This window comes from Pipra filicauda, unplaced genomic scaffold (genome assembly GCF_003945595.2).
Source record: "Pipra filicauda isolate LSUMZ 115617 unplaced genomic scaffold, ASM394559v2 scaffold402_size659489_pilon, whole genome shotgun sequence".
In the NCBI taxonomy this organism is placed as follows: Eukaryota; Metazoa; Chordata; class Aves; order Passeriformes; family Pipridae; genus Pipra; species Pipra filicauda.
This window is the reverse complement of record NW_024104535.1, coordinates 316809-337167: the sequence shown is the minus strand read 5'-3', so window position 1 is coordinate 337167 and position 20359 is coordinate 316809. Positions and strand designations below refer to the sequence as shown.

Sequence of the window (20359 nt, the reverse complement as noted above, 5' to 3'; positions counted from 1 at the left end):
AGTTTTGGAGAACAGCAAATGTGCCAAAACAGCTACAGTGTCATTAAAAATATGTGCTAAATCACCTCTATCCCAGAGAGAAAATGACCTTCCAGGTTAGACTGGAAGTGCTTGGCACCATGGTGAGACTATGGCATGCCAGTGACGGTCAACAGTAAAGAAAATTTTAACCTGTGAGCTGTGCTTCTCCTGAGGTCAGCAGGAGAAATTATGTATTAGAGAAGACGACTGTGGGTTAAAAAAGAATATTTACATGTTGTATATTTTTGTGTATGAGTGCTGTTTTCTTTTCACCTATTCTTACTATTATCAGTAATTCAAAGGAAATTAATGGCCCTTGAAGTAGAAGCAGTTTTACATTTAATTTCTAATGGTGAGATTTCCTTAACTTCAAGACCTGCATGTTGCATGAATAAAATTTAAGTAGATAACTCATACAACATCTCCAATTTTAAACTACAAAGAAAAGACCTGAAAAAAAGAGTAAAATATCATTAAATTAATGATATGACCAAGAGAAGGGGCTAAATGCTCTTATATTTGTGGGCAGCAGACCAATTCAGTGGCATTGCTCAGATAAATGGTACAAACTACCATTTCAGCATCTGCTTTTCAGGAACGTACCACTAATGATTTTTTTCTTCATTTTCTCTACACATATATGTGCATACAACCCTGCCTGCACACCCACAGACATGTACATGTTCCTCTTCAGGAAATCTTTTGCTTTATTATAGCTTCACCTTTGCAGTCTTTGTAAGGAGTGAATGTGAGCTCCGTAGAGTTTTGCGTGCCATCTTGTGGTACAGCAACGAACTGAGGTTGTTGGAAGGGTCATGCTTTAGCACACAAATTGGCTCCTTAGTATCTACGTCAAATATTTTGTCCCTGCATGGCAGATTATTGACAGTTTTCTACTATTTCTTAGGCTGGTTAATCTAAAATTCGTCTTTATACTGGTACTCTGGGCTTTGGAACCTAGCAGGGACAACTAGCTCTGGAACTGGCTAGTTGGAAAGAATTTTTTTAGTATTTCATAGATTCATGGAATCATAGAATGCCTTGGGTTGGAAGAGACCCTAAAGATCATCTAGTTCCAACCCGCCTACTATGGGCAGGGACACCTCCCACTAGACCAGGGTGCTCAGAGCCCCATCCAACATGGCTTTGAACACTTGCAACACTATATGAGAACTGTAGTGTGGTGTGCATGGTTGTGAGTGGAAGAAAAATAAGTTCAAAGTGCTGCTTTTTGGATGAGAAATGCAGTTACTAATGCTGACTGAACTACTGAAATGAGAAATTAACTTGAGACAGATGTGTTGAGCAAAATAAAGCTACTATTGTTTGTATAAAACCATAAGCCTTATTCATGGGAAAGTGTACTGTTTTGCCAAAATGGTGCAAAAATAAAGTTTTATAAGTTATTATTTTTCCTAGTTGTTCTAGTTGACCTGAGATCACTGATGACACAGTGCAGCCTATTTAGAAAAACAGAGGCTTTGAAAACAGTAAATACAAAGATGTGTGTTTAGGAGGCTGGAAAACTGGGAGAGATTAAAAGACCGTTTAGGCAGGTTAGACTTTAAAACTCAGCTAAGAAAGATTCAAGCACAAAAGGCCAAGTTTGTGCAGAAAGAAACACACACAAGTAAACAGACAGTTAAGAGGTCCGACTCAACAGGCTGGCTGAGCAGTTTCTCAGATCACAGGACCTGGGGATGTTGAATACTCTCAGGAGATGCTTGAATCCTTGGGTTTTATTTTAAAGACCTGTGCATACTGTGTCTCTAAAATCAGGGACTGTTAGTATGACTAATGATTGGAGGATCAAGGACTTACAGGGTGGAAAAGGGATTCCAGATGATAAGCCTAGGCATACAGTCAGAAAATGGTCCAGACAGCCAAAAGGCCTCTAGCCATCTTCAGAGATTCCTTAGTATGACAGGGTCTCACAGACTGGATTGTTATTATTAGACAATGAAGGAAAAATGAATCTAACTCCAGGCAAAAGTACAATAAAAGATATTTGTGTTCATTAACTCTCTGTTGCTTTTTCTCTCCCTTAGATAACATCATCAAGAGGATATTTAATATCTTGAAGTTTACTTGGGTCCTTTTCCTAGCAACACTAGACAGTTTTACAGCTTGGCTTAATTCCATCTCAAGAGAACACATCGATATCTCCACTGTGCTAAGAATTGAGCGCTGTATGCTGACCAGGGAGATTAAGAAGGTAACGCCTTTGGTCTATTTTGTCTACTAATGCCATTTCCAGCTTGGTGAAAAGTGAAAGGTTGTCTTTTCAGATCACCGTAGTAAGGAGTAAAATTATAAAAATCTCACTTATACATGCATTTTAAAAATATGTCTGGACTCTTTTACTGTGGCATTTATTAATATAATAAATAATAAACCACGTGACCTGGTTAGTTGAGGGTCCAAACAACCAAATCCGTTTACTGGAAGCAAACAACACTTTTTCTATGCACTTTAAAACAACACGTGATTCCCTTAACCAATCACCATGTGGTACCCCAGTGCCCATGTGTGTTGGAGTACATTAGGGACTTCATTTCCCAGGATACCCCTTCCAGCATCCCTAAAACACACCCCCTACATTTTACTGCTTGCTGTTTGATAAATATATAAATAATAAATTATTTTATTTATTATCTGGACACAAAAGAAATTATTGGAAAAGTAATTCTTTGAGAGGTTGATATAAAATTTTGTCTGAAACACTTCTGTGACATAGTGTGGTTTTGAGGGGACAAAATAAATTTAAGAAGGGAGGAAAAAGCATGGCATTTTAAACAGCTCAAAAACTACCTCAGTCCACGTATTTCAGTCTTTTTGTAGACCAACTTGCATTAGAAATGAATGACAACATATAGGCATAAATTTCTTCAATCATGATGAAGCTATGTGGTCTTTCACAAGCTAGCTGTGTGTTAGCAAAGCCCATTATTATCAAAGATTAATGCTGCTAGTGTAACTAGAAATGTATTTGGATCTTCCAGGTATAAGTAGATGATACCTTGAAGTTGGATAAAGCTCTCATTTTAACCACAGGTATTTTTATATATGTCACTAGCCACCCAACTATTTCTTGGAAATCTGCCATTTTTAGTTCCTTCTAGTTTTTGTTAAAAGCCGAAGACTGTCTCAGGGATTAATTAGTCAAAAAGGTCAACAACGCATTATTACTCTTGACCTCAATAAAGCCTTCTATTGCCCAACCACTGTCAATGTGTGATGGCACAATATGATTCCTTCTCACTGCCCTTGATTCTTACAGTTTTAAAATTTATGCAGAAGCCAGGCTAACTGCCTTTCTCTGGCCATTACTTATTTGAGACCTTATTTTAATTGTTCTTTACTACTTTTCACCTCAACTTTCTGAGTGTTTCCTATGCTTTGTTCCCAGTAGGTTTAGTATTTATGTATTTCAATTGCATGTTAGTAGGATGCTACTTTGATTAAAATAGAGCCCATATGCCCTCGCACAGGCTGGTATATCCTACTTCAATCCTAAATCTTCTGATACTAGGGGCGCTTCTGTAGCATCACTAAGTCTCTGTAGCAGCCACATGACTGTCATTGCTGCCCAAGAAAGGAGGCTCTCACTGCAGCCCTCATGGTGGCATGTTTTTTTGTCCAGTGTAGAGTTGGGGACAGTTAATCTGATGTATTAATTCCTTTGGTATCTCTTCCAGCTGCAGAAGAACCTAAAATTGAGTCCTCCATCAGTTGTGAGGCCCTTTTCCTGTCACAACTCTTATCCTTTATCCCAGGCCTGCTGTGGAGCTAGAATGTAACCTGTGACATAGTTTCAAGTCAGGCTGTCATAATGGCACAAACATTTGTCATTGCAGAAGCAACACAGCTTGTATACAAACAAACCTAATTAAAAACCTGGGTGTCAGATTTTGTTCTTAAGATTTAATTCTTTTTTCACAAAACATCAGATTTTGAATATTGTAGTTTTGAGTCACTGTAAAGGACCAGAGTTGAAATAATAGAAACTAATAATATTAGTAAAGGAAATACAGGCCATATTTTAGACTACTTTTATTATTTTAGCTGGAAAAAGTCCTCGTGTAAGGCTTCATTATAAGTCAGAAAAATGACTGTTCAAGAATAGCAATCTCCCCTCTCAGTATATCATCTGCAGTCAATGCAACTGCGAGTGGAATGAGTTGGATGTGTTTCTACCTAAGAACAGTCTATAAAATTGTCAGTTTTATTCTTATGGCACACCTTTAGAATTCTGATTGCAATATCATAGCCAGAAAGACTTGATTCTGTGCCCAGATCTGGGCTGACAGTTAATAAAACTATCTTTTCGTGAACTTGCTTGATTGTGAAATCACAGAGAAAGAGTAGTCTTTGGTGTATTTTTCATGGTTTCTCAACTGTGTCCGTAATTCCTGAACAAATTCTGATCTTAGGACACTAATGAAAATCTATATCAATTTGTACATGACCTGTTCCATTTTTTTTTCTGTTTAAAAATACTGCTACTGGACACTAATAAGATGTATGATTTTTCTTAGAGTCAGTGAAGCTATCTAAAAGAGATACCTCAAAAGTTGCTGGAGTACAAACTGAGTCACGGTCTCAGTCCGCACCTCATTCTCATGCTGAATAATCTGTAGTGCATGCAGCAGAGTTGTAGTGGCTATATATAGTGAAACCACATGGGTTGCTCCAGTTTTGCTTGAAAACCAAACACCTAGTGCCATGGTACTTTAAGTCAGAATCTGACTTGCACTCTGAAAAGGAACTACAAATGGGAGTTATTATTTACTAGGCAGCTGTTTGCACAGTCTTTAATCTGGTCCTTGCCAAATGACAGAAGAAACTAATTTCTTGAAGAATACACTTCCCCCCTGCAATGTACGTCTACTTCTACTCTCTTCTGCAGGGAAATGTTCCAACACGGGAGAGCATCCATTTGTATTACCAGAACCACATGATGAAACTTTCTGAGGAGTCGGGACTGGACTCAATTGATAAAAATCCCAGTCAAGTTTCTGGTTTGCAAGCATCTGAAAGAATGGATAGCTTAGATTCAGCAGCTTCTCGTGACAGTATCTCCAGGTATTGATTTAATTTTATTTTGTGAAAGATAGCGGGTTCATGCAGTAGACCTAATACTAGATAACATCTAAGTACTGATGAACTTTCTGATCAATGTTGAATTCTTGGTTTGATTTTTCCATTTTAATAGTGAAAACTGCTATATGTTACTATTCCTTTATAGTGGTGGACTCAGTTGTTAGCTCGACTCCTTTTCCACTGCATGACTACCCCACTGCTTTCTGTTCCCCCTACAATTAGGAATCATTGGCAGGGGTTCTGTTCTCGTGAAAAGTAATGGCAAATAAGCTGAGGTTGCTTCTTGGATAGTGGTTTAGGAATTCAGGCAAGTAGTTTGGGGAATGATCATTCATTGTGAATGTTTTGTCTTTGTAAAGTAAATTGTTGTCTGTTACCCTCAAATCAAAAAAAGCTTTACATCAAAAGAGATTCTGCCTTTGGGAGGACAAAATCCCCCTCCCATATCCACAGTGCAAAAAATGTTTTAAGAGCTTGATTTCCTAACTGCTATGATTACAGTTCAACAGAGCTACACATTTGTTAATCAAATACCCATACAAGTTCAGGAAAACCACCATCGTCATTCCTTTTTGAAAACAGATGCCATCAAGTCCCTTGCCAAAACTACTGCATGCTCCCGCTGCTTCATCAACACAGAGGCACACACATGCACTTTCTTTTACAGAGGCGGCCTGTTCCCACCATGCCCCTGGTGTTCTTGACTTTTAAAATACTGCAGAAATTGTCCAACATGAGGGGGAGAAAGGAAGGCTTTGGAAATCCAGCTGTTTTATAATCCATTGCCTTCCGCTGTCTCCTGTTTTTCTCTGAAGTGTGGGCAGTATCATATTGTGTTTGATACTCCCAGCAAACCCAGAACCTTCTGTGTACAGTAAATTATGCTTAGCTGTTACTAATGACATATGGGTAGATGTCAGCAGACTGAAAATAATGAGGGCTTGTCTTCCTTTGATATTATTGAAAAGCAAGTTTAAGAGAGTGTCTGTCTATGAGTACTATGCTTCAACAAAATATCCACAAATTTCTCCCCAGGGTAAGCACTGGACTTTGAGAGGTTCACTCCAGTATAAACATCAAATCTGAGCAAATCTTTCTCAGTGGCTAGTTACCCAACTAAGCAAACTTTGTGTTTTCTCTCAAAGTTTTACAAGAGTCGAATGATGTGAGAAAAAGTATAAAATCAAATTCTGTTAACCAGCTCTCTTGGAACCACTTGGATATTTGCAGGGCAAGTTATAACTCCACAAAGTTCAGTCTCACCTGAAGAATAAATAGTAATATCAGTCCTGCTTTCATTATATAGTTTTTGGTCACACTGTTTACCGTAGATAGAAGAAGTCATCATTATTATACAATCATGTTTATCAGGAACTTTAACTATAAACAAAGGGAAGCCAATTCCAAAATAAATTATAAAAAGGAAAAACAAATCTTGTCATTTTCATATATAGATTTTACTTCTTCAGTGAGACTGTGTCCAGTGTTGAGCTCCACTTATGCCTTTTTTTTCAGAATAACCACCCATTTTTCACCCTGCTTTGAGCACACTTTTACATATTTAAGATCTCTTTTCAAACTCAGAGAATTCAGTGATTCTGTGGTTCTGCTTTGCAACAGAAAAAGTTAAATTTTTAACATGTGTTTCTGTCATCTTCATTTCCTTAGAAGAAGTCACAGGATTTATCAACAAAGGAATAGCAAAGGCAGTATTAGAACTGATTTTTCTAATCTCAAATTCTCTTTCTGGTAATGAACAATCAAATATTCTTGCACTGAGTATTTACAAATTGTGGACGTCTGCTATAATAATAGAGGAAGCAGTAATGAGTCTGTTGATTGAATGATAATGCCATCTCTTTATTGTGGCACACTTGCATATCTCTTTCAGGGATTACAGAAGTGCTTTTGACCCTTTTTAGAAATGTGAAATGTTTTAAAGTTCATGTGAGTTTATTGAGTAATATTTTTTTGAATTATCAAACAAGATAAGATGGCATGTTATATTTCAAAGTAATGATTTCCAGTAAATGTAGAAGTGACTAATTAAATCTAAAGATTCCCTGTGATCGGGGATCTTAGGTTGTAGTGGAAAACTTTTGGGAAGGGGAAGAGTGTTTCTGTTCCATTTATCCTTTGGTTGTATTACACAAAATTCTGTAGTGGACATTAGGTTCATGAGTAAGGTAAACACGTCCAGAAGTTCACAGGAATGCTGAAGTCCAGAAGCTATTCCATTATAATAAGACATAATCCTTACTACTCAGGACAGAAATTACTGTAGGTATCTGCTCAGTGCTCTAAACACTGCATATCTAGAGAGAACCCTCCTCATCAGTTGCAGGAACTGTAAATTTCTTGTGACGTTCAGAGCTGACTGTCATAAGTCTAATCCAGGGATGTTGTTCTTACTCTACATAAAGTTCTAAAAGGACATTTGTATAGTATGCTTTGTGGGGTTTTCTCTTTTACTAGAGTTCTCACTTATTCTCAGTCATTTTTCCACTGAGTAGGTAGAGATAAAATGAGGTATTCACAAAGCATTTGTTTGGTTTCTCTTTATGTATCCTAAAGGCAAAATGCAAAGTTCACAGAAGGAGAAGAGATTGATGTTGATCCTTACCAGGCTATTTGAGAAATACCACCAGAAGGGATTGGGAGGTAGCATGATAGAGCATTTGCTGTGGATTGTTTTCATTTGACTGATGAACTGCTTATTAGGTTAAACAGCTTATGAATTTCTGTAAGGTGATTAGGAACTTACTAAAACTAGTTGGCTGCCCGTATGGGACTTTGCCTATCATTATGTAGCAGCAGCTAGACACAGGTCCTAAGTCAGATTTTGCGGTATCCAAGGGTTTGTATTCAGTTCAGTTTGTATTAATTTTTGTCGATCACAGATAACATTTTCAGTTCCCAACTCTACCTTTGTGTAGACTTTTATAGGAGCTGCAGGTGGGAGCCTCTGACCCTCCTGTAAGAGTAGTCTGAGTGTTTGTGAACATCACTTTTTATTGATGTTTCCCTCACCAGAAGGGACAATAAAGCTTGAGGCAGGGAGAACTGGAGAAGTAACTTTTGACTAGTGAGGCAGGAGAAAGGATGAAGGGAGAATCCCCACTTGGGCTGGATCAAAGTCCAGTTTAGGACTGTGAATGTTAGTAATTGTTTGGGATTTTTACTTGCAGGTGTGGGGAATGTAGTAGTTAAAACAGATAATGCCATTCAGTAACCAGCTTGTGGTCAGAAAAAAAAAAAAAAACAGAAAAATTTGTAAGTCAACCCTTAAGATAATAAACTCTTTGGGAAGGGTAAATGTTTAGCAAAAAGGAAGTCATTAACTTAGAAATTTCCCACTCATTGAGGATAAAAACATCTCTGCGCTAAATATATCCGCATTTGAACTGAATGCCTGATCAACTTTATATAAAATACTTGAACTCAGGGCTTTTAATGAACATTCAATTTAAAATACTTAGTCCTTGAGTGATTTCAAGAAGCTAATGCTTTTCAAGATCTCCGACAACACAAATTTGAAAAGTCATTCAGGAAGATATACTTGAATCAAATTTACATGATAGTCAATTACTTGAGTCAACACCCACTTTGTCCAGTGTAAATCTCTACACTTTACTACTGTTCTCAGTTCTTCCACGTTCGGAAGCATGTCCCTAAAGTACATAAAGAATATACAGACTGTGCTGCAAGTGTTGTCTCGTACACGTATCCTGACATTCAAGGATACAGAGCAGCTGCTCAGTCAATAATTATTCTGATGATTCATTCTTCAGTTAAAACAGTTTTAAACCAAACACTGAAGGCATTGTTTTTATCCATTGGGATTACTAGATATTTTTCCTTTGATTTTCTGGGAGCCAGGTCAGGACTTCCATGTCTGGGAGGGCAGCTGGCATATGTTTCTTCCATAGAAAATATATGAACGGGCATGTGCTACTTTGATTTCAACAGCTGCTCTGCTTAAGGCTCTTGGAAAGTTCCCTTTGAACTATGTCTGCATTTAAAATACTTCAACACCTTAGTAATAGGTGTTTCCCTTGAAAAGAATAAACTCAGCCCTTGAGATCTAAAATAACACATGCATAACATTGTAGCACATAGACAAAAGGCAATATGCAAAACTATATTGTCTACTTGCTGCCATCTCCCCATATTTTAGCAGCAAAACCTCACTGATAAAGCAATGGCCTGGCTTTACTCCATAGGTGTATGTGCAGAGGGAAACGTCCTCCCTCAAGACCCTCCCAAGCTACTAAAACACCTTCAACCGATTCCCATGCTGCTGAATCAGGCCTCTAGGGCAGATCTCCTGTTCCCATAGGAAGCAGCATTTTCTGCTTCATCAAAACCATGCACCGTGCAGACAGCCCTTCAGATTTTGTCTGGAGGACCCTTGCGTGCCTTTGTGCACGCACAGAAATAATGAAGTGGCCCGTAAAGGGTCTTGTCCAAGTGAACTGGCAGGACAGAGGTGCCCCTGCCATTAAGACTGTTCTTAAAGAAAATATTTCACAGTACTTTTGGTATCTTGATTCTTTTCTTCTGTTCAAAGACCAAGGTATGCTTTCAGCCTCAGCCTATTCTGTCAAAAAACATCATCAGTGAGGGTAGGCCTAAGAATAATTGCTTCTTTGTTCCGCATATTTTGCTGTTTCCTCCGCATTTTCCTTAAGGCAGTAATAGCAAACTGTCACTTCAGGCCAGGAGATTCTTTTTCCTCACTTCAAGCTAGCAAAATCAAAGTAACATGGAAAACATCATTGTGCTTCCTTTCTGACCTCTTTCCCAATTCTCTATGCCCCTGGACAAACATAATGCTTGCCAAAGAAGCAAATTCCCTGCTGCTGCTGCTCAGGTGTAACACAGCTGGACTCAAAAGAAGAAAAGTAGAGCGTAAATCCTGCATTTTGTGATTCCTTCTTCTCTCATTCTGTTTGAGAGATTCAGGCAGGTCACTACATGCATTAAAACACCAGGTCACTCAACTCATTTCATAGACATGTGTTTTTCAAAGATTTTTACAGGAGAAATAATCCTCTTACCTACCATATGTCATTAAGGTATTTGCTTCTTTCCTGTTGCTATGTTAGATGCTTATATTTAATTATGTACTTTCTTTCTCATAACTCATCCTGTTCTTCTTTTCTCCAGTAACACATAAATGCTCAATGTATGGTGTATGTCTCTGGTTGTCCTGTTGTATTTGATAAGTGAAAGGAGATAAGGGTTTACTTATAAGGGTTACTTATATCTGTTCTTTATCTCAAGATGCGCATGTTACCAGTTTTGAAATACTTTAAGCTGTGATTGAAATAAATTAAATCTTCTGGAAAGAATCATCAGGGCTTCCTAGTAAAGATCAAAATAAATGCCGTCTCATGCAGAGCAGGTTGTATTTGGCATGCATCTACCGGCTAAGTAACATATCTGATTTGGCTCTTTGGCTCGGAAAGAGGATTAGCCAATGTCTGACAGCTATTTTGCTATTTGTGGAATATGAGCTATTCAGTTTTAAGGGCTCTTTTAGGAAATTGTCTTGTACCTGTACGAAAAGGTTCAGCACAGTATATCATTAATAAAATAGAATACGTACAGAGGAGATCACTTCCCAAAACACTCTTGTGGAATTTGGAAATTTTAGGAGCAAAGAAACAAAATAAAACCTGCTCACATATGTGAGTCTGTGCCCTGGAAAGCATGTAGAGCACTCTGTTGGTTTCATATCTTCTTGAATATGAATAGATGGTTGTTAACCTTTTGTAGCCCCTATATGAATTTGACCATGGGCAAGCTGAGCGTAGAAATGTGTTTTCGTGGTGACTCTAAACAAATCCTTATCTTCTCTCTGAACCTCTTCTCTCTGTGTCAGTGTTCTGCTGCATGGCGAGCATATTTGTTTACTGAACCATGTGTAATACCATTTGTATTTAACACTGTCTTTATAACTGTTTGCGCTGCTAGCTGCTACACTGAAGCAACCATGCTGTTCTCAAGGCAGTCAACCCTTGATGATTTAGATGGACCAGACACTGTTCCTAAAACAAGTGAGCGCGCTCGACCTAGGCTTCGTAAAATGCAGAGCATGGATATGTCCTCCTCATCAGCTGACAGTGGCAGTATAGTGTCAAGGTGCTTAACTCATGCATGCTTTGTTCACTCGTTTACCCATACCGTTATACTTACTGCAGTGTACATGAATTTGCTTTTGCAGATACGTGGTGTGCAGAGTGGTTTGCATGGTTAATGGAAGCTTTACTCCCTTCTGTATTGTGGCATGGTTTTGAGATTCAAAGTCAGGATCATAATCTAGGATTCATTTGTTGTTTCACTTCTTATTCTCTTTTTTGTTTTGTTCTATTTTTCATCCTTAATTCATGTTATTTTAAAAGTTGCTCGATTACATTACACTGGTTGTCTAAAAACAGGCTGAAGTCTGTATTTAATCACCTAAGAAAGTGTCTGATTTTCAGAGTTACTGAGCTGATGCTTGTTCTTAAATTGGAAGCTGGAAGTTTCTCAGCTAATCAGAGTTATCCTAAAAATGGAAAGAAATGTCTAATTTTAGAAACTAAGATAGACGATGTCGGCCTTGGTTTTTCAATTTTTAGTTTTCCCCATATAGGAAAGATTGCTAAATATGTTTTGATTACTTTACCACTGAGTAAGGTGTTGAAATTAAGAATGGGAAAATAGCTGTGAAAAGATAGTGAAAAATATTAATATCCAAAGAAAGAGAGAACTGTTCAGGGCTGTTTGCTCACTTTTTAGCAGGTAAAAACCAGAGATGGCATTGGGAAGCAGTATTTCAACTAGTATTACAAATATGAAATTTTATGGCATCATTGTCTTTCAGTGTTGAAAGTGGTTTACAAGTTTTTGGTGTCATTCCGTTTTGAAATTATGGATTTTTATGATTTTGTGCATTTTAACCAGGATGAGTGCTACAGTGAATCGTCAAAACACACATCATCATAAGTGTTACATGTTCTAATTAAAATGCCTCTACAAATAAAGTGATCTAACACAGCCACAATAAGTTTATAAGCAGTGTAAAAGAAAAAGAGAGGGAACTTAGTTTTTAATTTTGGCAGAAGGTAGTGCCAGATGGTTTTGCCAGTGCCAGTTTTCTGTAAAAGGTTATACTTTAGGTGAAAATATTGCTCATTTCATAGGAGCTATGTGAAAACTAGTTTTGTCTCTGTTGAGATACAAGGACATGCAACCAACAAAAGACACAGAGTTGTCTAACCCGTAGACACCTGTTGTTTAACCTATGGAGAAGGACTGGAATAGAGACTAAAAAGAGAAAGAGTGATGTCTGAGGGGAGAAGTGAAAAAATACTTGTGAGGGATGGAAAGGGTAAAAGCAGAGCCAACAAATATGACATTCAGATTCCCGTCTGGAGTCATCAGGCTACATGAATTTACAACAACTGAGACTGCTGCAGTACACAGAGCATTAAGAGAGAAAGTGATTATGGACTACTGCATTCAGCTCTGGGACAACCAACATAAGAAGGAGATAGACCTGTTGGAGTGAGTTCAGAGGAGGGCCACAAAGATGGTCGGAGGGCTGCAGCACCTCTCCCATGGAGACAGATTGAGGTAGCTCGGGCTGTTCAACCTGGAGAAGAGAAGGCTTCAGGAACACCACATAGCAACCTTCAAGAACCTAAAGGATGTCTAAAAGAGAGATAGCGAGGGATTTTTTACAAGGGTATGGAGTGTCGGGACAAAGGGTAATGGCTTTACACTAGAAGTGAGCAAGTTTAGATTATATATTAGGAAGAAATTCTTCACTCGGAGGGTGGTGAGACACTGGAACAGGTTGCCCAGAGAAGTTGTGGATGTTGCATTCCTGGAAGTGTTCAAGGCCAGGTTGGATGGCATTTTGAGCAACTCAGTCTGGTGAAAGGTGTTCCTGCCCACGGCAGGTGGATTGGAACTAGATAATCTTTAAGGTCCTTTCCAAGTCAAACCATTCTATGATCCTATGCAAAGCCAAGAATAAGGAAGGTGAATCAAGCAGAAAAGTGATCAGAGTGAATAAGGACAGTTGAAAAAGAAAATAGGTACATGCAGAAGTAAAACAGGCAGATAAAGTAAAAATGAAGACTTTATTGAAGAACATAGAACAATCTAAAGGTAAGCAAGATACCCTGTTACTGGAACAGTTTGGTAATCCAGGTTGTATTTCTTCATGTCAGCAATTTACATGTTCTTTTATTTGAACTTAGAGTTGGTATGTGTGTGTTCAGCTCATGTTCCAGTCGCATACAACACCCATACAGGGGTTGTTAAAAGCACTATGTGTAGAAGGAACCCCATGGCTGCCTATCATTCACCATGGAGCATGCCTGTAATAGATGTAATAGCAAGTCTTGACTCTGGTCAGAAAGTGTTTGAACTACTTTCAGAAAGTTAGTGTAGTTTCTCATTTGCCCTTTACTGCTGTGAAAACCTAATGAATCACTGTGAGTTCAGTGGGATGTCATTCAGGGAGCAAATAAACCCAGATGTTCCATCTGTGTAAGAGGAGATCATGATGATATCTTTTCTATCAGAGCATATGAACTTTGAAGGCCTGGGAATGCAATGGGGTTGCTCAGCTGTCTGCATAAAGGTACAATTAACAAATTTTGTTTGGTTGTGAGTCTTGTAAACCGCAGCTCACTCTCTTCATCCATCTCCGACAGTGAACCTACGCAGGTCACCATGCTCTATTCTCGTCAGGGAACAACAGAAACCATTGAGGAGGTAGAAGGGGAGCATGAAGAGGAAGGAGCTCATTCTGCATCAAAGTTGGAGGAAGAAGAGGTGGAAGATTATAGCCTGGATTCAGAAGGAGCTGCCTACACTCCTGATACCGATGTGCCATTGTACTCCACAGTGGATAGTAATGCAGAAGCTCCACCTTCCTATAGCAAAGCTGTCAGCTTTGAACATCTTCCCTTTGGGTCCCCAGATGACTCAGCTGGTAAGAGTCTCATGATGGTGAGCCCAGATGACAGCCGGACGGACAAACTTGATACCATTCTCCCCCCACTGACGCATGAGCTAACAGCTAGCGAGCTGCTTCTGAACAAGTAAGACCTTATGACAAGGAAAGATTGTTGGTCACAATGTGTAAAGTTTTGTCATTACTTTGTTTTTTTTTTCTCAGAACTAACCTGCAGTTTCTGATACGGACCACGTTCTAAGTTTGGTTTAAGGGAAGAAGCTTATTTCCTGTGCAGTTTTTCTAATTACTGATTTTTAAATTATTCAAATTCATCTTAGAAGGAATCTCTGCTTTCTCCCTAGATACCATATTTAATTGTTCCAATTAGCACTGAATTTCTGTGCTACAATTATCATGGGGTCAAGGGCTTTTCTAAGAATTTATTGTGGAGAAGGCTTCTCTTCTCCAGGCAACTGTGATTTCAAGTGAGTTTCCTCCAGGACTATCTGGGAAAAGATTCTCCTTTAATTATTTTTGATTACTATAAGGCAAACTGACCTTCGGCAGTTTCTTTTAAAGCCAGTAGGAGCTGAGAACTGTGTAGAGAGACCACCTTGCTAAGTACTTTCATAAGTTCCTCTCTTTGCCTGTTAGACACTGTGCTCAGTAGCACAACCAGCACTGAGGTGGGGATGGTGCCACTGCACTTCTTCATCTGCTTTCTGGCCTGACTCAGATGGGGAGAGCTCCCCCAAATGCAGGGACAAAATCTTAAACCATAGAAATGTCTTTCAGCCTGACTGCATCTGGAGAGAGAGAGGATATGTAGATCTGACTTCGTCAGATGCAATGTCTTGTCTTCTGGTTTTCCATAGTAATTTTTGCTTTTCAGTAAGATCTATTCTCAGACCAGGACACTCTTTATGAAAAGCAGAGAGAATTATGAATGTGTATGAAAGTCACTGCTTTTTATATTTATTTAAGTCTTGTAAAGATTGGACATATCTAATGCTCAAGGACATATATTATGTTCTGATCTTATGTCCCGGGACTATTCATAATGTAGGTCTCATGATGTACCTCTGTTTTCTTTCCAAGTTCCTATCTGTGTTGATAAATCAGATAGGAATTCACACCAGTATGGTGTGATTTGCATGAGACATGTTGGTTGGGCAGCTGTAGGAAAGTGGTGTTTGTAGAAGTTCTTAAGCCAGGCCGACACCCTGGGTAAATTTAAAAGCTGAAGAACAGTGTTTTTAGTTATTTTGCCAGAAATTCTTGTTTTCTGAGCTTAGAATCAGGCTATTTGTTTATAATACTAAATCTTTTCTTTTTATTTTTTTCCCTCCATTGAACTAAGCAGCAGAATTTAATATTTTTCAAAAGGAAAAATAGTTGCAATTTGAAAAGCAGCTCTTGTGAAGTTCATTTTCATTTCATTTATGGTACTCTGCTCCTCACAGGATGTTTCATGATGATGAGCTGGAGGAGTCAGAGAAGTTTTATGTTGGTCAGCCTCGAGTCTTGCTCCTTATTTATGCCCTGTACAATACGCTGGTGGCCCGGTCTGAAATGGTGTGCTATTTTGTGATCATCCTTAACCACATGATCTCTGCCTCTATGATAACCCTGGTACTTCCCATCCTTATATTCCTGTGGGCCATGCTGTCTGTTCCTCGACCAAGCAAACGTTTCTGGATGACAGCCATTGTCTATACTGAGGTATGCTGCTGTTTTTTGCAACCCCATGTCTAACACAGAAAAGGTAATTTTAAGTCTTGCATGGTCTATTTTCTGATTTTGATCTCTAGAGTCAAGGGCCTCTGGCCCTTCGTATTAATATAAATATTTGCTATCATCCCCAGTAATTTCTGTGGTACAGAAAGATCTTGTTTGTTATTTTTTTCATTGCAATGAGCAATATCCTTCCTGGCACAAAATACGGTTATCACAAGAACAGACCATTTACAAGCAGTTACTGTGTAATTATTAATCAAGAGACAGTAATCACTGCTTGTGATGTCTCAAGTACCACTGAGCATCATCTGTTGGTGAATGTTGATTGACTTTATTACTGAAGAAATGTGTAGTGTTATTCCTCTCTGGCAATGAATGTGCTTGTTTCTCTTCTCACAAAACTGACAAAATAGTCATATTTCTCCCCTCTTAATGTCCCAAGGCTATTATATCTGACGTGTTTATAAAACACCCAAAGTGTGTTTTGTTTCTGAACAGGTAGCCATTGTCATCAAGTACTTCTTCCAGTTTGGCTTCTTTCCTTGGAATAAACATGTGGATTACACAAAAGATAAACCTTACCATCCACCCAATATTATTGGCATTGAGAAGAAAGAGGGTTACGTGCACTATGATCTTGTTCAGCTTCTTGCTTTGTTCTTCCACAGATCCATTTTAAAGGTAATCTGGTTTCATCATAGTTTCTTATTTTATATATATATTTTTAATTATAACTTTTTAAGTCACTCATGATATAGGAAAGTCATTCATTTAGATATCAGGAAAAATTTCTTCACTGAAAGGGTTAATAAATATTTAACTGGCTGCCCAGGAAAGTGGTTGAGTCACCATCTCAGGAGATGTTTAAAAGACATGTAGATGTGGCACTGAAGGGACGTGGTTTAGTGGTGGATTTGGCAGTGATGGGGTAACGGTTGAACTGATGATCTAAAAGATCTTTTGCAACCTAATTTTATGATATCCAACACAATGAATTAGTCTTCCCCATTGTGAACGCGAGACTGAGTTTAGCAATGCCTGTAAAAAATACAGATGTGTCAGAAATACAAGGTTGATATGCTCTCTTCTTCTTTTCCTACTAGTGCCATGGACTGTGGGATGAAGATGAGAAAGGAGACAGCTCCAGTAATAAAGAGGATACCGATGATGAGCTCTCTCTGACAGGAGGCAGGAGAGACTCTTCTGCCTCATTGAAGTCTGTCAATCTTGCTGCATCAGTGGAGTCCATCCATGTCCACTTCCCTGAGCAACAGACTGCCATCAGGAGGAAGAGCTCTAGCAGCATATCACAGCTTTCACACAGGTCCAGCTTCTCCTCACATAGATCTAAGAGAGGTAAATGTCATGGCATTTCTGGGATTTGAAGAGCAAACATTCATTTCCCATAGAATCATTCTACTAAACTTTGTGCTGGTTGCTGCAGAGCTCCCAGGGGCTACTGAATGCTGCTGCTTCTCAGTGATGAAGTAGGATATGAACCAATGTAACTTCATGTTTGAACACACTCCAAGCCTTCTTAAAGTTCAAATGGAGAGCCATACTTTGTGATTCATTATGCTTTTAAAATTACATTATCCAAAAGCTGGGAAAGGAATGCTCAGTGTAGCCCAGATCCAGAAATTCTGGTTCAGCATAATCTCCAGCTAGAGGGAATGTAAAGCATATGTATTTTTCATATCTACATTTGATGATACCTGAACTGAGAAAAGTTTTTATTAGGTATATTGAAACAGATTACCTGTCCTACCTTGTAAAAAGGGCAGGATTATTCAAGCCTAAATGTATATTTTACCAATTGAGATGACTGAATCAGATTAATCAAACACTTGCCTTTATCACTAGTCTTCTCTTTTTATACTTATTAATCAAGTTTTGATATGCCAATGATGAAACCTTTACTGGATGCTCACAAGATTTTATCGTATTGAGGAAAAAAAGAATTCATCTCAAAGCTTCTTTCAAATGTGAGACTTGCATATGGGATGGAAGTCTCAAGATTTATTACCTTCTAGTTTTGGCATTTAAACTTTTATTTTGAATTTACTTTTCTTTCCCTCTCCTTTTTTTTTTTCAGGAAGTACCAGTACACGGAACAGCAGTCAGAAAGGAAGCAGCGTGTTAAGCATCAAGCAAAAATCCAGAAAAGAGCTTCTTATGGAAAAGTTTAGAGAACAAATGATCAAAGCCAAGGCCTTTACAATTAAAAAGTGAGCAATATGAGGAGTGATGTGGGTCTGAGGGGAGGGTCCAATGAGTAAAGCAGTAAACCAGCATTTTAAAGAGAGCAGGTTACTACTGCTGTTAAGTGTTCATTGTATGCAGATGTCCCAGCAGCTGAACATCAGAAAAATCGGCAGCTGTTCAAATAGCATCTGCCTGATAGAAAAAGCTAAATGTCCCATGTGAACTTGGTTGACTATGTACAGTTCAACTGAACAAATTCTAATACAGCAGTTTAGAAGCAATCAGAACAAGGGACCGGTGTCTGTGAAGTCCTGTGAAGTCTGTCAGAGTAGATTTTAGATATCTTTAAAAATATTAATCATAGCACACTCAGCCTTTATTTTCTTCAGTGCAAGTTACATGTTATTAAATCACATTGTGGTCTATATTGTTTTAGGACTCTCCAGGTGTATGTGCCCATCAGACAGTTTTTCTACAATCTTATTCATCCAGACTACAGTGCAGTGACTGATGTGTATGTGCTGATGTTCCTCGCAGACACAGTGGACTTCATCATCATTGTGTTTGGATTTTGGGCTTTTGGGGTATGTCACAGAGGCATCTATGTGTAAATCCTCAGACGGATTTACATGGTGTGGATGCTAAATATCATGTGAGTGTCCTTCTTCCTTGACCACCCTTGTGTTGTCCTTTTCAGAAACACTCTGCTGCCGCAGATATCACCTCTTCATTATCAGAGGACCAAGTCCCGGAGGCATTTTTGGTGATGGTGCTCATTCAGTTTGGTACCATGGTGGTAGATCGAGCACTGTACCTCAAAAAGACTGTCATGGGAAAGGTCATCTTCCAGGTCATCCTTGTTTTCGGAATACATTTTTGGATGTTCTTTATCTTGCCTGGAGTGACGGAAAGGTATAACCTTTATAAACAAACAATATAGGTTGAATACTGATGCTCTACCGAGTTACTTGCATTTAAATTTGATATGTTTACAGCTAGGCTTTGGAATCATGAAGAAGTTTCTGCTTGGTCTCATTTATAAGCAGAATGTTGGAGTGCCTTTCCAAAACAATAACTTTGGCCAGTATAACTTTGAGGAAGAATTAATTATATATGTACAGAAATATTCTCAACTTAGGCCAAAATGCAAGCAGGTGTAAGAGAAATTGCCTGTAATTGAGTGATGAGAGCTTTCAGCTGGGACAGTGTTGGCCTCTGATCCAATTCCCTGCTCCCTGGACTGCTGCATGTGGCTTTAGAAGAGCGAGTAGAAAATGTCTCCCTTAGAGTAACTTATAATTTAGCACTTTCCTGGAATATGTGAACTGTGGATTTAAATCTCCTTAGACTGAGGAATGTCTAAAACTCTTGTTCCTTCTGAAGAGCAAATTTCTCCTCCCCTGCTCCTGACACTTGGTTCAAGAGCTGGTGTGGAGGTTGTCACCTGCTGCGTGAAATTTTGTGTCACGCGCCTGGTCAGGTTCACCCCCAAATCTAACATTTTTTATTGCATGGCTCAAGGCACTTATCACCTCAGTCTGCAGTGCAGAGCTCTTAAGGTTCCCTCTCTAGTGCTTGGCTAACTCCTCTCTTGATACTTTAAATTGCCTTGAAGTATTTACCTCACTCCATTCTCTGTACAGAGAAATTGAGTGCATCACCTGGGCACATTACACAAGTTATTTTGCTGGGGGAAAAAAAAAAAGGTGCACAGTGTAAAGAAAAACTGAAAGGTCTCACTTGATCTCAAAAACAAATATTTTGTTTTTCCTCAGTGCAGTAGTAATTGTGCCCAAATTTGAAAAAAAAAAAGAATGCATTTTTAAAATGCATCTCTTTTCTACTGCACATTGAGAAATGTTATGAAGTAAAATAATTTTGACTTTTTCTGTGCTTTTGTGAAATCTATATCAAGTTGTTAATCTCAAATCTGCATCTGAAACTTCTTGTATTCCTTCTAAGTCAGACTAAGTTTTAGAAACCACTGCAAATTTCTTAGCAAAAATAGTTTTGCTGGATTTAATGGAAAATATTGGATTATGGCTGGCTGACAAATCCTGTCCATCAAGAGACATCTTCTGCAGTTCCACCATGCTATTGAACAGCAGCCAAAAGTGGCACATATTCACCAAGATAGTCAAGGGGATGGAGGAATTGACGTGTGAGGAGACATTGAGAGAACAGGGTTGGTTCAGTCTGGAGAAGAGAAAGTGAAGAGCTGTCTTCAGCTACCTATTAAGAGGGCACTGAGAAGAAGCTAAGTTTTTCTTCAGAAAGGTCAAGAGGGCACAAGTTGGGAAATTTCAGTTAAATATAATGAAAAACTCTTGACTG

At 38.6% G+C, this 20359-nt stretch overlaps 1 protein-coding gene across 3 annotated transcripts in view; it reads left to right on the top strand.

Annotated features, from left to right (window-relative positions):
• Window positions 1-20359, top strand: part of PIEZO2 (piezo type mechanosensitive ion channel component 2) — a 295169-nt gene that overhangs the window by 259575 nt on the left and 15235 nt on the right. For 2 of the 3 annotated variants that reach the window (XM_039385318.1, XM_027744595.2), the window contains 9 exons: window positions 2070-2236; window positions 4931-5106; window positions 13839-14228; window positions 15547-15805; window positions 16319-16501; window positions 16924-17176; window positions 17916-18048; window positions 18462-18609; window positions 18723-18937. In XM_039385318.1, the coding sequence (XP_039241252.1) occupies window positions 2070-2236; window positions 4931-5106; window positions 13839-14228; window positions 15547-15805; window positions 16319-16501; window positions 16924-17176; window positions 17916-18048; window positions 18462-18609; window positions 18723-18937 (1924 nt within the window). Of the gene's footprint in view, window positions 1-2069; window positions 2237-4930; window positions 5107-11103; window positions 11272-13838; window positions 14229-15546; window positions 15806-16318; window positions 16502-16923; window positions 17177-17915; window positions 18049-18461; window positions 18610-18722; window positions 18938-20359 lie in introns of all 3 variants that reach the window. The other variant, XM_039385319.1, reaches the window with a different exon arrangement.